General features: G+C 56.3%; 1 protein-coding gene across 2 annotated transcripts in view; it reads right to left on the reverse strand.

The window, feature by feature from the left end:
• KCNH6 (potassium voltage-gated channel subfamily H member 6) overlaps window positions 1-16,768 on the reverse strand; it is a 32,444-nt gene extending 15,676 nt beyond the window's left edge. Inside the window, exons 1-5 of one of the 2 annotated variants that reach the window (XM_086864195.1) lie at window positions 16,501-16,768; window positions 13,165-13,395; window positions 4,939-5,094; window positions 2,202-2,311; window positions 164-476 (exon numbers count right to left, since the gene is read on the reverse strand). In XM_086864195.1, the coding sequence (XP_086720321.1) occupies window positions 164-476; window positions 2,202-2,311; window positions 4,939-5,094; window positions 13,165-13,395; window positions 16,501-16,576 (886 nt within the window). In that variant the 5' untranslated portion in view covers window positions 16,577-16,768. The remainder of the gene's footprint in view (window positions 1-163; window positions 477-2,201; window positions 2,312-4,938; window positions 5,095-13,164; window positions 13,396-16,500) is intronic. The other variant, XM_086864196.1, reaches the window with a different exon arrangement.
• Window positions 16,769-17,381: the final 613 nt, after the last annotated feature.

Genomic DNA, 17,381 nt, shown 5'->3' on the forward strand with positions numbered 1-17,381 from the left:
CCTGTGCAGGAAATCGCATGGAGACCAGTGGGTTTTGGGGAGAAGACCCAGGTAATCTCCACCTTGCAGAGGGAAAAGAGACCGAGACCTCCCCCCCCGAGATGTGCTGAGGCCAGAACCCTGACTCCCGCAATAGAACCGACAGCTCCGGGGTTTTCCCTACCTGAGTTTGCCCTCCTTTCCCTGAATTTTCTCTGGAACTCAGACCTCGCAGCCTCAAAGTTGTCCAAGGAGGAGACCCTGCGGAGGCTGTGGAAGCTGCCCCCAGGGCGAGACCGAAAGAAACCCCACGCAGGGTACGACCCTCGAGGGCCCAGCACGGGAGGCTCTTGTTTCGGGGACGAGTGTTGTAGGGTGGGGTCGGCCTCCAGGCTTGGCCTCCGCTCCTTTTCCAGGAGGGATTCGGTCTCTGACTGCATACAGTTTTCCTTGGGCGATGTCTTCAAGTCCCTCAAAATCAGGGAGTCACCACCAGGCTTTAAGACAGCCAGGAGAAAGCGTTGTATTAGAAGGAGTCCCCGCGTGCTGGGGGAAAGGTGAGGGAGCCAGGGTAGGTAAGAGGAGAGGCAGAGGGCTGGGAAGCACTGCAGTTCCTGAGGTCATCTCCAGCCTGGACCAGGACCTGATTTGGAGTGGGGCGACCGAGTCCCTGGGGACTTGGCAGCTCCTACCTCCTATCAACTCCCGCCATGGGCGGCTGCGGGGAGGTTTGCAAGGTGATGGTGCACAGCTGGGAAGCAGGTGAGAGCAAGAGGAGACCTAGGGACAGCAGGAGTACCTGCTGTGCCATGCATTTTTCTGAGATGTCCCTACGTCCCCTCACCTGCTGCAAAAGCTCAGGCCACCACCATGGGTCAGTGCCCTATGCTGGTGTTTATGGAAGAGGATGTGCTCTGCACAGGAAGCACTGGAGGAGCTGCTGTGTTTGTAAATTTGGCCATATTTATCCTCCTTCTCTTAGAGCTACTGTTAACCATGGCTAAACCTTTTTCCCTGAAGACCTGATGAGTTTCCAGACTTTAATTTCTGCAATGGAGTGTGGAAAGCCAGTTAGCAGTTAGCCAGTTCCACCTCCTGGAGCAGAAACCCATGAGACTGTGCCCCTCCAGTAGTACCCACAGGAGGGACTGTGGCACTTCTCACCATCCCTAAGGCTCTCAGGGCAGGATGGGGTGCCTGGAGAGGCTGGCTGCTGGCTGGCCCTGCACCTGCAGGGCTGTGCCCACTTGACCAAGCTCCAGAAAAACAGTAGAACACCAGGTTGTCCTCAATGCACATTTTCCATTTGTGTGCCCTGAAACACTGCAGTGCTCCATGCAGCTCCAGCCTGGGGGTACCCAGAACTTTTAGCAGTGCTGGTGCCTATAGGAATGATGTACCCAAAGCATCTGATAACCCTACACACATATTCAATCTACCATAAGCACAACCTCTGAGAAGACAGGCACCTTCCATCTCATTATATCTATGATTTGGGGAAGCAGATTTATCCAGGCTGCCTGGATACACCCAGCACAGCAAGACCATGGCACCTGGGGATGCCTTAGCAGAGGAGCCTCCTTGCTCACATCCTTGAACTCCAGCATTTCAGAAAACAGCAGGTCTTTGACTGGAGGTACCCTGAGCACTACTGACAGTCAGGAAGCCACCAAGAACAGCAATCTCTGAACAGACCCCACCGACAGTTTTTCAAGGTTGGTGACAGATCACCCTCCACCATGGGAAGTACAATCTTTGCTGGAGGGCTGAGAAGCTGGACCAGCCTGTGCTGCCTGATCCCTGCCAGGAAAACATGAGGAAATGAGCCTGCCAGTCCCTGCTCAGAGCACAGCTGCTCCATGCTCCTACAGCTACCAGCACATCCCCTCCTTGAGGTGGGGACAACTCCCTGGAGCTCCACCATCCTGGACAACCTGCAGTATGGAGCAGACCTTCCTCCCCACCTTGGCACCTCTCCCACTCCCCCCATGAGCCACAGAATGTGCGGAGCAGCACCGTCGAGCTCCAGCCCACGCTGCCAAAGCACCGCACTCGCTGCCAGCCCTCAGCAGGGCCAGCCTCAGCACCGACCCCGTGCCGGCCCTACCGCCAGAGATGGCCCGAGCCACAGCAGCCAAGGGGGACTGGGATGGGGACAACGAGGAAGAGCGCTGGGACCTGGCCTGAGGCGTGGGCTTATATCAGACAAAGGCTACGGTTACCTTTCCATAGTCAATGGCTACTCCATCAAACTCACTGGTGGGCAGAGATTTCCGCTGGATTTTGAGTCGCCGCAGGGACGGGAGACTAAACTTCAAACTCCTACCTTCACCTTGTTAAAAAGAGAAACAAAACACAAGAGAGAAAGATGTGACCTAGCTGCATGTGATGGCTGGAGTGAGGTGGGACAGGGGAGACGCTACAGAGAATTTTGGGTGGCTTTGGGGGACGCACGTGCTGTGTGGCCCTTCCTCCTCCAGAGCACTTGCTATTCCTAGGCCATCACATCACCGTGTGCTCAAGGCAGACCCTGACCTAGCAGCAAGCTCCTCTGAGCTGGAGAAGAGTTCCCTACAACTGCAGATGTGATCAGGAAAGGTGCAGAGCATCCCTAAGCCAATTAAAGAGGTTAAAGCCACTTAAGGGATTTGGACCTGGAGGAAATCGAGCCTCTAAATCTCCTTGGTGGAACTTTAGAGAAAGAAACGTCCACATAATAGAGATGGTAATTTAGAAAGGCATCAAAAGAAAAGTAGTTCTATCAATTTTGTTCCTGGATTTGTTTTGGATTTTAAGTGAGGGAATTTGGACCACACAGGTCTCTTCCTGCCATCACAGGGGACAAGGAGACCACCTTACTGGGGACTGGGGCTGGGATAAGGGCAGCCAGGGCTGCTAGGAGCTGTGAGAGAGATGCAGGAGAGGAAGAGCCCAGACGTGGAGAGGGCCCAATGCCCCTGGTTGTGACACTCAATACAAAGTCACTTGTCCTCTTCTAGAGGAGACCATGGTCACTTGCACTGCAGAGTTCATGTGAGCAGCTACGTTCACACCCTTGGGGCCTGGGTCAGCCCCAAAGCTCATCCAGCAGCACCAACTGAGCTCCCTAACTGCACAAAAGTTGGCCTAAATCCTGGGGTGTGTGGGATGTGGCACGAGCTCCACAAAGACATTGTCGTCTGGGAAAAAGCAGCACATTGAGGAGCCCTTTGGTTTTGGCAAGATTAGCTTCCCTCATCCAGCCCCAAAACACCACCAAGCTGCTTGGGCAGGGCCCCAGACTGCCCAGCAATGTCTGTGCCCTTGGGGTCCTACACGGGCTCCCTCTGCTCACCCCATCCCCACTGCCTAGAGCAGCTTTTCAGCTGGAAGAAGCAAAGCATCCAACTTTCCCTGCACACCAATGAGCTGGCAACCAGCAACGCAGGCACCTGTGGCTGTGCAATTGAAGACTGAGTCAGAAAACCTGTGCATGAGATCTCGATCTTGGGGCTCCAGCAGCTGCACTAGCAGCTCTGGCCTTTCCACACTCCCTGCCATCGGAAATACCCCTTGGGATGCACAATACAACATCCAGCATGCAAGGAAGTGACAGCTACTCTGGATTTGAGTGCCTTCTGCCAAAGGGAGGGGTATGGGTGCATCATATGTTGAGATATTTTGAGAGCTGGTGGGGCTGCAAAGCAATGCTGGTGCTGGAATTTAGGATTTCCTCAGCAGGTCATGCATAGAGGGTAGCTGATACTAAAGCAATCCATCAAAAATATGAATCTCATCACGTCACAGACCTATGAAGACATGCACAGTGATCTGTCCATCCACACAGACACCCCCAGGAGCTCCCTGTGTGCATGTCTGGCCTGAGCACATATAAACCCTTATAAAACTCTGCTGGTACCTGCTGCCATACACAGACACCTGAATGGCTCCAGGATATGGTTATGCACTGAGTGGGAATGCACTGACACACACACTCCAGTTCAATGGGCAGCTCTCAAACTGTTCCCTGATGTGGCCCTGGCTCTGGTCCTGGTCCTGCTGTGCCACCCCATGTGCCATGGTGGGACAGACCCATGTTGCTCCCACAGCTTTATTTTGAGGCCTGCCCAAAGCCTCCCAACAACACCCCTAGGGAATGTCGTCATGAAGGCAGATGTGGGATTATTTCCCTGGCTCAAGCAGAGGTGACCAGCACTGAGGGCTGTATAGAAGGAAGAGATTTAGAAGTTACAGCTCTTTGTCAGGTCTAACATCTGCATCCCTGAATATCCACACCCCCTCGAGAGCCTCACTACAGCTTCCCTTTGATCCAGTCTTCTTCAAAAGGGAATTTGAATTTTCCACTGTCTCCAAAACCCTGGAAGGAGCCTAAGAGAGCAGGGAATAGCCTGAAGCTGGGGCAGGCTGAACCATTGCAGTGCAGCCATCCTCGTGCCATTCACCTGCAGTGACATTCTGATAGCACAGCCATGCTGTTGGTGACACCAAATGTCCCCATGCCCTCCTGGTGACCCCATACACAGGTCCTGCCCCACACCAGCACCTCCAGCCCAAGCCAGTGTTAAATATGGAAAAGATCCAGCAGTGCAGGGGGTTCATGGAGGGGACTCCATGGCTCCACTCACAGTGAGACCTCCTCTCAAAAATGCACCATCCCATGCAAGGAATCAGTCCCCATCCTGTTCCCCAGGTCTCTGGGATTTCGGGAACTGCCACTGGGCAGCTGTGGACGCAAGGGAAGCACAGCTGGCTCCAACAGCCTTTTCCCATCCAGCTGGGGTCTGGCTGCACCAGTCCCTGAGCCGTCAGAGCTGCGGCTGTGAAAAATACAAACCTCTTCCCATGCAAGATCCTGCCCAGACACAGGCACAGCCTTCAGTCCCCACGTGCTCCCAAGCAAACCATGGGGTGAGGATGCTGTGCTGCCCTCCCAGGTCCCCGCCGCCCCCGGGCACCCACCTTTGCTCCAGCTCTGGGACAGGCGCTGGTGCAGGCTCCGCCCGCTGCTCTTGGCGATGAGCTGTGCCAGATCCTCGAAGTTGAGGATGAACATGATGACGACACCTTCCTCGTTCTTCACAGGCACCACATCCACCAGGCAGCGGAAACACGATGCTGCCGAGCAGAGACAGGCTTAGAGGGGCTGCACAGGAGACTCTGACCTCCCCCTGCAGCACCAAATGCTTTTGGCAGAGAAGTGGGTTTCTGAGAACTTTGATGGGTGTAATCCCTGCTGGTGGGTAGTGGATGATGTGGAACATGATCTGAGCTCTGGGAAAGGGCCATGTCCCTGAAGCATCCCAATCACACCGATCACATCTCTTTTTTCTGTCCCAGACAGTCATTTATATTAATGTACTTGAGAACAGCAATTAAAGAGTGAGTAATTAAGAACTCAGGAAGTCCCAGGTAGTGGTTTAACCTCATTAAGCATCCTGCTTGTAATCATGCTGCAGTTAATTGCCCTGCAATCACCAGGCAGTTTTTGGGGACTGGATGCAGGTAATGGGGGTGAGCCCGACCACATGGGCAGCAGGACTGGGGAGGATCAGTGTGACAGTCCCCAAGGACAGTCCCTGAAGGCATGGTCAGGCATGGCCTTGTCTTGTCCTGCCATGGGGACACTGAGGCACAAAAGCAGCACAAGGACTGGCTCAGTGTCCTGGGAGTGATGGAGGCTGTGAGGAGGATCCCAAATATGTCCGTAGGGATTTTCCTGTTGGATGTCCGCTTAACCCTGTGGCTCTTCTTGTGCAGCAGCCAGGCACCAGTCTTCAATTAAAGGCAACTGAAAACACCTGAAGGTCTTTTCCAAAGCACCAAGTAAAGGATACAGGTGTTTTCCCACCTCCTTTGCCAGCTTTATTCCCACCAAATCCTCCAAAAACCCTACCTTAGGGAATTATCACTGAGTCCCTTCCTTGAGCTAACTGCTGTTGCTTTGGCACTGGTGGGAGTGGGACCCTCTGAGCCACAGCCACTGTCATGATCCCTCTGATAAAACCCCCTGAACATGCCCAGGCTCCTATCCCAAAACGCCTAGAGATGATGGAGTACGCAGGTACCGCTCCAGCCAGTATGGAGCCAGGCCACCTCCTTCCATGGCAGCTTTTGCCCTGTGCAGATCCCTGATCTTGCCTTGGCCCCTTGCTCTGATCACAGGGATTAGCAGATTGGGCAGGGATGTGCTGCCGGCCCGATCCAGTGCTCTCCTGCTCTGGCTGTGGCCACGCTCCAGCCGGGAGGGGCATGTCAGCCTTTCTGCGTATAATTTTAAGGAGCTCAGGGCCTCCCGTAATCAGGAGCAGATGGCCAGCATCGGGCAACTTCAAAATCTGCCGTGACGTCAGGGATGTACACATACACAGACACAAGAACAGGAAAGAAATGGATATGCTGAATTCTGTTTAAAGACCCCAGCAGATATGATTTTCTTTCTTTCTTTCTTTCTCTCCACTGTTCACCAAAGGGAGAGGAAATCCACTTAAATGTGTGAGCTGGGGAGAAGGGAGTGGATTTTTGGGAGATAAAGCTGTTTGGGGGCTGCATGGCACACCACAGGTTACCTCTCTGCATAGCAGTAAGAAGTGAGCTCTTTCCCTCTCTTTCTCAGGATTTTTAGGGATCTTTAGATCGAGAGATAGCCTGGAAGGGATGCTGAGTGAGTGAGGTGCTCTGGGTGATGCTGAGGTGGCACATGCCTGGTGGGATGGCATGGTGCCATCCCCAGGATGCCGCAGCTCTGGTGTGTGCACAGGCACACGCTGGTGTATGCAGGGGCTGTGTACAGGGGAGCCTGCTCATGAATATTTTCTCCTTTGGTGTTAGAAAATGAGGAGTTTTTCTTCCCCAGGAGTGATTTTGAAGCATCACTAACTTCCTGGAACCCACATGGTTCATTGGCATGGGCAGCCATCAGCTCCATGCTTCCCCCTGGACTGGGAATTCTCATCCAGATAGCCCAGTCCTGGCTCAGGTGCTCTGCCCTCCTGCATTCCTTCACCACCTCACATTTCCTTCCTAAGTTCCTCACGGCAGTGGGAGGGGATGGGCTCTGAGCTGTTCTCAGGGGGACTAGATCCTGGCAGCCCCTATGTGGCATGGGAAAGAGTTAATCCCATGGCCAATGGAGAACAGCTGAAAACTGGGCCCAGTTACATCTAGTTGGATTGATATAAAGAGCAGCTGGGAGGTGGCTGGGGGTGGGTTTGGGTGGCAGCTGGTGCCTGGTTTGATCCTGAAAATCTGGGAGGTGCTGAGCTTGAGCGGCCCTGGCCAATGTCACAGTGAGCCCCTCGCTGATCCCTTCTTAAATTAAAGAGACTATTTCTGCTGGGAGGGAACTATAGTAATAATCTAGTCCAACTGCCTGGCCAATTCAGTGTGGGCCAATGTTAATCTCCTCCAAAACCAGAGGAATCACCCCAAAAGTAGCCTCAGCAGGCTCAGCCCTGCGTGCCAGGAACTCAGTGCCTTGCTCAGACCCACATGACACAGCATGGAGGTGTCAAGGGGTATCAGGGCCAGGGATGGGAGCACCAGGTTCCCTTAAGCCTGGCCCAAAGGCAGGGCATTCCCCAGGATTTGGGGTCTCTGTGCAGCTGGGATTTGGGGTACTCCCAGCTCTGTGGAGAGGCTGCAGCTGGGAGAGCTGTGGTACCCTTTGTCCTGATTCAGTTTCACTATAATGAGCCAGCCTCGGCTCTGCTGAACACTGAGCCTCCCTATCCTTCTTCCCAAGAACCAGGCACCCAAACCTGCCCTAGCACCAGTGGGCTAAGCCAGCCCTGGGAGGGACCTCAGGCCTGCCCTCCCTTCCTTGGTCCTCGATTGACTGTCCCCATCCATCTGACTGTCTCTTCCCTTCAGCTGTTCAGCTAATCTGTCTCCATCCATCTAATTTTATCCAGCCACCAAATGATCTCTTGGAGGAGCCCTGGGGGCATTCCCAACCTGCCTGTGCTTTGTGGCCACCAGCATTAGGGTACCTGTGCCCATCTGGGATGAGACCCAGCCTGGGGGCTGCAGAAAGGGCTTGGCAGGTGGGGTACAATATGGATGCTGGTTTGAAGGGTCCTACAGCCAATGTGGTGGGCTTGTATGGGCTGGGAAAACCAGCTCATTCCCTTAACTCCTGGGTTTGATCTTCCAGCACCCAGCCCAGCTCCCCCAAGCTGAGTGAGTGCCTGGAGGTTTGTGCTTTCTGACCCACCGTGTCTTCTGACCTTGCTCAAAAGCCAACACTTAATAACATTAAAAATGTCATTGTTGGGGGCCCTCCCCCCCGTCCCTCTTATCCCCTGCAGCCACTGGTGGTTAATGCATTTGTCAGTATCATCAGTATTAAACTAATCAACAGGACACGGGGGTTTCCGAGAGCCGGACACAAGCCAGTATTGTTATGAATATTAAAAAAGCGAGCTATTAATCTGTGCTTGGAGCTCTTACCCAGGCCTGCCCTCCCCCCGGCCAGGAGATTTAATCTGCAGGGTCTCATGGCAGAGTGGCTAAATCTATAGTGGTGTTACATAAAGGAGCAGAAGAGAGGGGCTGGGAAGGGCACGGAGGGGATGGGGACAGCGATGGGAACAGAGCTGTGCTCCAGGGATGGCTGGCATGCCCAGAGAGAAGCTTGGAGGACCAAGCTGAGCATCCATCCTGGGATAAATCAGTGTCAGGGCTGAACAGAACTTCAAAGGGAAGCAGACATTGCTGGGAGGCCCTAAAGCAAATCCCTGATGTGTGATGGAAAAAAAAATGGAGATAGAGTCTGAGCTAGTGGGACATTCGTCACTCTTGAGACCTGGGGTAAGCCCTCGCAGGTCTGCATCCCCCTGCACAGGGAGGGAATGTGCAACACTGGGCTTGCCCTGGTCCCTCTCCCCACACCCAGACAGGCATCAGGAGACTGAAACCCAACAGGACACCAGGCCAGCAAGAATGACCTTATTAAGTAACATCAGCGGGATGGAGGTTTCCCTGTGCAGTGAGGAAGGGCAGGGATTTCTGTGCTTGCCTCTTCTTAAATTCCAGGCCTTGCCGGCAGGCTGGAAGCAGCAGTGGAGAAGGAAAACCAGGAGTGTCAGGTGGCTGAGGGTACCCACCAAAATGTGGCCACAAGAAATATCCAAGCCTAGCAGGGTGGTTTTGGGTGCAGCTAGAAGGATGCTCTGATCCCCAGGAGCCAAAAGGGGTCCTGGATCAATACAGTGGGTTGGTAAAATGCATCTTAACCTCCTCTGCAAGCAAAGTGAATGCCATGTCTAGGCCCTCAGTCCTTCTCTTGCTAAATCCTGCCAGCTGCAGAAATTAGTCCATCTGAGAGGGGGCTGAGTGGCCAAAGCTGCAGAGATGACAGAGTTTTCTGGGGCTATCCAGCCATCCCGGGCACCTGTTCCCATGGCACGAGGGGACTCCTCCCACTGGGGGTGCAACAGTCATTGAGGATGAGGATGGAGAGCTTGGGGTTGCAATCAGTGACTCTGCCAGGGCAGGGATTTCAGGAAAAAAACTGCTCCAGGCAGCATTCTTGGAGGTGCTGGGGATGATCTGAGCCTGTCCTTTAGTTCATGGGACATCAGATCCAAGCAAAAAGCATCTGTGGAGCAGCAGAAGATGAAAAACATGTCCCTTGCAGCTCTCTGCCCTAGTCACACTGGCCTTGGGGCACAGCCAGGGCAACGGGGGTGCCTGGAGCTGCAGCACAGCCATGCCAAGGATGGCAGAATTGGCTCTGCAGCACAGGATCTCTGGGACCAGAGCTTTTGTCCTTGTGAGGCGGGATGTTTATAAGTTCCCATCTGGAGCTGGGCCATGGTGTCCATCCCTTTCCCGAGGTCACAGACTGACCCTTAAAGCAAACAGCCCTAGCTTGGCATAAGCCCCATGGGTTTGTACAAGCCAAGAGCTCAACTTGTCAGCTGGCTGTGCCTTCCTCCTCCTCCAACACCCAAGAAGTCCCCTTAGACCTGCTTTGACCCCCCCATGGGGCAGGAGCAGAGGCTCCCTGGGGCTGCTAACACCAAATCCCTGACAGTGTCAGGATTCAGCAGCTGCTGGTGAGATTTGCCCTCCTGTTCCCAGTGCACCCATTGGGCATGTCACATGTTGCTGTTTACAAAGCTGTATGGAGAAACCCTGGTTGGATGCATCCCCCTGCCTTGGCCAGGCTTCCTGGCAGCAGCTGCTGGAGAGGTGCAGTGCCATGGGTGTGTGTGGGCTGGGGATGGAGGGGACATGTCACAGGAGTGTCTCTGCCCCCTTTGGGTGTGGTGACACTTCCAACCCATGCCTGCCTGGCTGCTTGCTCGGGCCCCTCATGAGGACTTGTTGTGGGGATATGCTGAGTGGCACAGGGCACCCCAATCACTCTCTCAGACTCCCACTCCTGGAGCCCCCAGGGGCAAATTCTGGCTTCTGCACCAGTTTTATGAGTTTGCCAGCCTGATCCCAGTCCCTAATTCGAGTTCTGAGGGGACTGACATGAACTGCTGCTGGAGGGGACAAGCTGTGGGCTCTGCCCAAGAGAGGACAGGATGGAGGGGCTGGGGAGGCCCCACCAGCTGCTCCAGCTGTCACAGCCACATCTCCCCTTTCATATTCAGCAGCATCACATTCATGCAGATTAAGCAGAGCGGGTGCCAGCAGCTGCTGCTGCTCAGGCCATGCTCGCAACTGGTGGCACTCAGCACCTGCGGCCACCTTCTGCTCTGGGAACCCCACGAACCCTGGCCAGTGGCTTCACTGCAAAGCACATCACCCTTGGAGAGGGAAAAATCCCAACCCTGGGTGCAGCTCAGCTCCACCAGCTCCTCAGTGTTGTCCTCAGGGGATGCTGGAGGATTTGAGCTCACCCTGGCCACAGTGGACAGTGTGTCCCCAGGTCTGGAGGCCGTGGCTGCTCCTCGCTGCAGCAGGAGCTGATCCCGTGCTGACCCCCCTGTCTGGGCCAGTTCCAGCTGTGTAGCATCTTGTAAGGAAATTAACTTTTCACTGATCTCCCAGCTTTGAGCTGGGGATTAGAGCCCACACGCGCTGTGAACGGGCTCTTCCTTCTTTCCAAGGCCTTTTTGGGGCTGGTGTGGCAGGAAGGGACAACTGCCCTGGCTGGGCTGACCCCACCTTTCCCCACAGGTACTTGGTTCTTGGTTTGGAGCTGGGCTCACTGTTGGCACTCCTGGCTCGTTTGGCTCTGTGTATAATTAGGTGATGACAGCATGGGCATCCGGGTGGGGACTGAACTGCCAGGCTGTCCTCAGGGACACATCCATTACTCAGCATCCTGCCGGACCCCAGAACCCACTGGCCCAGACACCCTTGGGTGGCCCCTTCCTACCTGTCTTCATCCATCCCACCCTGGCCCTGCTTGGGTGGCTCCAGCGGGCAGATTTTGGGTGTAATATTGCCTCTGTCAGCCAGAAAAGCGAGGAAACAGCCCCGTGAGCTGCAGAGCCGGGAGTACCGCAGTAATAAACAGCAGGTCGAGGCTGGAGATTGGTGCTGCTGGTATGAAAAAGAGGACAGGCAGGTTCGGAGCTCTGCTGGCTAATTAAGCAGCAGCTCCCTATAATGCAAAAGCCTTTTCTTTGCCGATAAGACCCATTTATAATGGGCCGAGCGGTCGCAGGCTGAGTGCTGGGGGGAAACAATTGGAAAGCATACTGCTGGTGGGGTTGGGTTTTAAAAATAGACATGAAGGGTTTGCTTCTGGGCTTTTTTCTTTTTTTTTTTTTCCCCTCTTTTTTATTAAAAAAGAGAAAAAAGCAGCTCAGACCTGCAATGAGAGTTCCCCATGGCCTAGAGGAAGAGCAGGGTTCTGAGGACAGTACTGAGCATCCCGTGAGCCCAGCAGGAATGCTTCAAAGCAGGGAGCATGGAGATGGATCAGGCTCACAAGCCAAGTAGTCCCCAGGGATGGAATGGGAAACTATCCTGAGGGAGGGAGGAAATGGAACAGGGTTGCACACACTGTCCTTGCCACAGCCAGTGCATGGCCACGCACTGGCACTGCGATGGGAGCAGGGGGACAGCGTGTGCCGCTCCTCTGTGTGTCTCCCGCACTGCGCTGGGCTCCAGCCAGGCCCTGCAGCTGCTCAAGGGGGGGACTTGCACCCAGACCTGGCACCGCTCATGGCCCCTCTCCACCCAGGAGTGGCCCCACAGGAAGAGCCTCGACTGAGTGGCCTGATCCTGCCACCACAGAGGGTCAGGTCCCGCTGGGATAACACGGAGAGGTGCTGCCAGTGAATAACTCCAGGGGCCGATACGCTGGCACCTGGATGCCAGCCCGGGAGATAGGGTCTGGGAGTGAAGCCAGGACACCCGGGTGCCAGCCCTCAAGATAGGGTGGCTGGGTTGGGAGCCAGAGTTCCTGCCTGCTCCTTCCTTCTGCTTCCAGTGGTTCTCCTCTAATTGGCTGTCCAGGAGCTGCCAGCAGTGGGGTGCAGCCCTGTGCTCAGGACAAGCCCCCATCAAATACAATCTGAAGCAATGGGAAAGCTCCACAGATTGAAAAAAGGAAACAATTTCATATTTTTAACCTTCTATGAGCACTGAACCTGCATTTCCCTGCTGCTGGGAACCCTGGCCACTGCTGTTTTGCAGCATCAAGCACTAAATATTTATTTAACTTCCTGCCGTATTAGAACTAATCACTCGTATTTTCCATCAAAGCTTCATTTTCATCTTAACGTAATTCCATCTGTGCACGCACAGCCGCATCCTGCTCACTGGAAAGGCAGCTCTGAGGCTGTTGGCTGCACCCACTCTCAGCAGATATGGGGTCTCTGTCTCATCTTGGAGCACAGATTGGAAGACCTGTGTCCCAGCCTGGCTTCTCCATGGGCTTCCCACTCATTCCTGCTGCAGGGGTCCCACAAGCAATGACATAGCTTGTCCCAGGAGCTCAGAGCCATCCCCAAGGGCTCACACATGACCTGATTCCCAAATAATCTGGCAACATCCTCTATTCCTGAAGGTCCCAATGTGCTCCATGACAGCAGAGATGTCTCCATCCCAGCAGGAGCCACTATGGATCTGCTCTCAGCAAAGCCCTGAGCCTGCGTGCAATCCTGATGCCCTGGTAGCATCAGATCCTGTTTGCCTCCCACCACTGACTTCTCACAGCCCAAATCCAGGGCAGGTCACACCACCCACCACTGGATCACCCCACAAAGCGACTCTTACTGTCTTTGCGGTAGTAGAGGATCTCGAGCTTGCACTCCTCGGAGCCAAGCAGGGCCTGGGTGAGCTGGGCGATGGAGCTCTTGGTGGTGTCAGGGCCAGTGAGGAAGTCGCAGGTGCAGGGCTGTTGCATCACCTCCACGCGGGAGTAGCCGAACATCTCGCAGAAGCCGTCGTTGCAGTAGATGATGGCACAGTTCTCCATCTGGGCATTGGCAATGAGGAACTTGCGGTCTGCAGGGAGGCAGGAGAGCACAAGGCTTAGAGGGTGATGGGGACCCACAGGGATTGGGAACAGCCTGGGTGCAGGGGGTGAGCTGTCACCTGCCGTGGGGCTTGTGCAGAGACAGGCTGCCAGGGGACACTGGTGACAGGCCTGGGGGCAGAGTGGCTGACCTCAGCCCACACCATTCCAGGTACCGCTCTTCTCTTCAGAGAGAGAAAGTGTCCCCAAGTTCATGCGAATTTGTGACTGTGGGGACAGAGGGACCCAAAGTGGGGTTTCTTTCAGTTTTGCTGGGATTGGCCAATCTCTGCAGCCTTGACATCTCACCACTGGCATGTGAGGACTCTGCTGTCTAATGGGCAATCTGTCCCTGACCAGCACTGCAGGCAGAGGGGAGATTTCAGCCTCTGTCCCTTCCCAGGAGCTTATCAGGGACCTGAGTTATCTCAGAGACTTTCCACCCTTGCTCAGATTTGACTGAAGTCAGGCAAGGGGCAAGAGGAGGAGGGAGTGTGAGGCTTTGCTTCATGGGAAGTGGGGTGAAACCCATTCACATTAATGATTCTCTTAATGTTTTGTAGAATAATTGTGCCTTTGGGCTGAAGGCGAAATCCAGACCCCACTGGGCTTTTCTCCTGTGTCCACTGCTAAGAACAGTGTCCACTGAGGGGCTTTCTATGTGGCCCCTTTTGTGTCCCCTGTGCTCAAAAAGTAGTGTTCATGTGAAGGAAAGGGGAAACTGAGGCAGGGAGTGATGCTGCCCCATTCCCACCTGGCACTGCAGCCACCTAGGTTGGACTGGGGCCAGACTTGCTGCCTTGCCAGGGCATGTGGCAGTGCTGTGTAGCCCACCTAATCCATCCCACATGGAGCCACTTCCATCCTTGTTTTGGGGTGAGCTCTGATTTGGTTTGATTTTGGTTTTCTTTTTAAGGAAAAACTGGGGAGTGCTGGGCTCTGGGACAGGTTTGCTGGGGAGTGACAGGGAGCTGGATGCTTATGTGGCAGATGCCATGTCCCCCCAGCACCATCTCCCTCAGCATTTGACATCAGCTCCAGGCTGGAGTTGAAGGCAAGACTGAGCAGAGGGTCCATTTGGAGGCTGCCTCCCAGCCCAGACCCCAATTAATCTCCTGGATTACCCAGGAATGGCATCTGCAGCTTGCGTGCTCCAGAACCCTGCTGCACTCCAGCCTCACTGGGAATTTTACTCAAATGCAAGAGAAACCTCTGCACAGCTGTGGCACCAAGTGCTGGACCTGGTGGGGTGGGGGGACCCCTCCCAGGCATATCAGGGCTCTCCCCAATGGCACCTGCAGAGTCCCAGCTCTGCAGGATGCCTCCCAGTAAAACCAGTGTCCCCAGGGATGCTGTACAAGTCTCCTGCTTCATTTCACCCTCTGACAGCCCCTTGGTGGCCCTTTGTGGGGGTCTTCCACTCTGGCACCTTTCCCTTTCCCACACAGGGCTGATGCTAGCGCTGATGCCGCAAACAGCACAAACCACCACAGACAAATGTTTCCCAGTTCCTTCTTCCTGATCCTTCTATATCCAAATTGCTTTGTCAGCTGGAAGACAACACAAGGAGGGGACCTTCTCCCAAAGCCCTACTCCTGGGGCACACTCTCCACTTGTGATGAACAGTTTCCCCATCCAGTGTCAGCTCCGTGGACTGGATCCAGTCTGGATCCTGGCTGGGCTGGCGCAGGACAGGATTTACAGGACTGGCAGAGTGCCGGAGCGAGCAGTGCTGAGCACAGGGATGTGACCAAGACTAGGACGGGAAGGAGCTGCAGACCCAGGTCTCCTTGGGGTATTTTTCACACCCAATTTTCTTTCTGCCCTGCCCTCACCTGCAGATTTTCCTTTGGGTCCCACAGTACCAGGGCTCTGCACCAACCCTGGAAGGGAAGAGCTGGGCCCCTCTGGCTGCAACGGGGACTCCCCAGGAGCAGCTACACCCATGGGAACTGCGGTGTTGGGGGTGAAGGCACCCACAGGCACGGAAGAACTCACTGCCTGTAGCAAAGATGTATTAGGTGTGCTGGTTTGGTGTCTCCCAACACCTGTCACAGCACGAAACTGCCGCGGGGGAGCGTGGGGTGATGTTTCGGCAGAATGCAGCTGGTGCCCGACATGGCTGGCAGAGGCAGGGAGCGGGCAGGGAGCAGGGCAGGGGACCTGGCTGCGTCCTCACTGTCACACCTCTCTGCGTGGCCCTGCTGCTCCCCAGCCGCTGCTTCCCAGGGGGAACTGATAGGAACCAGGGAGAGTTTTTCTCACTTTCCATCCCCAGGGTCACGTCAGTCACTGCCAGGCCAAGCAGCGCAGATCCGGCAGGGATGGCAGCGCCAGGGAATTTGCCCACTCGGGAAACTTGGACACCAGAGAAAACCCACAGTGAGCCGGGGCAGTGGGGGGGGGCGAGACGGGGACAGCCCCGGCACACCACAGCAGCCCACCCAGCTCAGTTTTTGGGGGACCCCACTCCCGTGGTCCCCCCGCCGCCATCCCCAGCATTGTTGAGGGGACCCAGTCCCGTTGGGGTGCCCAGAGTGGGAGCGGAGCTCCCGCGCCCCCACCCAGCCACACACAAACCCCAGTGCTCCCCGATGTGCACGGACTCTTCGCTGTATTTGACACGAAACCAGCCCAAAAATTCATATAAAGGCATTACTCGGAGCAACAGCAAATGGCAACATTTCACCAGGGACGGCGGCCGCCGAGAGCGCAGAGTTGAAGGCAAACAGGCAGCGAGCTCGACTGCACGGGGCTACCTCGGTCCCCCAGCCCCGCCGGCCGGGACCCCCCGCCAGCCCCAGCACACCGGCCCGGCACGGGGACTGTGGGGGTGGCCGGTGTCCCCAGCCCCCGGGGAAACACCGAGGCTGGGATGGCTCGTCCCCCTGTGTCGCCCTGTCTATAAATACCCGCGGGGACACTGACTGGCTGTCGCCCACCCCTCTCCCCCCTCGGGAGGTCACAGGGGCGCCTCCGCGCCCCCGGGGACACCCGCCCGCCTTCCCCCCCTCCTCTCCCCGCTGTGCTTCGAAGTTGGGGGGCAGCCCCGGCCGCGGGGGGAGCGGAGCGGGACCGGAGGGTGCGGTACTCACTTTGTCCTTCAAATTTGCGAATGATGGTGTCCAGATAGGTGTTTTGGGGGGCCACATGGCCCCGGCGCACCGGCATTGCTCCGCTGCGCTCTGCGCGCCCCGGGAGCAGCGGAACTTGCCGCGGGCGCGGCGGGGAGGGCGGCCCGACCCCGGAGCGGCGCGGCACGGCCCGGCACGGCGCGGCCCCGCTCCGCCTCACCCCAGGGCTGACCGAGCTCTGGAGCCCAGCCGGCCCGGGGCTCCCATGCTCCCGGTGGCCGGAAGGGGGAACCCCTCAGCCCGCCCTGCCGCGCCCGGCCCCGGGCGGGGGCGGCCGGGTAGGATGAGGATGGGAGGGGGAAGCGGGGGAGAGAGGGGGGAGGACCCGCTTGAAAGCGGGAGAAAATAATAGAATAAAATAATAAGAGTAGAAATCCCCAAAGTGCTTAGTCACCGCTGCCCCGGCCAGCCCGAGGGGGAGCCGTCAGCTGCAACAGCTGCCGGCCGGGGAGCTCGCACCCCCGGCGGCCTCCGGGGCTCCCCCGGACCCCCGGCACCCGCACGGCCCCGTCTGGCACCGGCCCCGCGGGCGGGGGCTCCGGGCGGGGCGCGGGGCGGGGCAGGGGAAGCAGGTGGGTGCTGGGGTCCTTGAGGGGCTGGGGGGCCGAGAGGTGAAGGAGGCTGGAGGGAATTATTAGAGGGTGGAGGGAGAGACCCTCTGGGGCTGGGATGGGGGGTGCTTGGAGGAGCGGAGATGGGGTCCTTGGGGTGCTGGCAAAGGATGTCCTGGAGAGTTGGGGTGTTGGAACTGGAGGTTGTGCTGTGGATGTGGGGATTTGGTGGGAGTGCAGCTGGAGGTTGTGCTGGGGGCGCTGGAGGAAGGGGTGGTGAAGGAAGGGGTG

This window comes from Cyanistes caeruleus, chromosome 27, assembly GCF_971803275.1.
Source record: "Cyanistes caeruleus chromosome 27, bCyaCae1.hap1.1, whole genome shotgun sequence".
In the NCBI taxonomy this organism is placed as follows: domain Eukaryota; kingdom Metazoa; phylum Chordata; class Aves; order Passeriformes; family Paridae; genus Cyanistes; species Cyanistes caeruleus.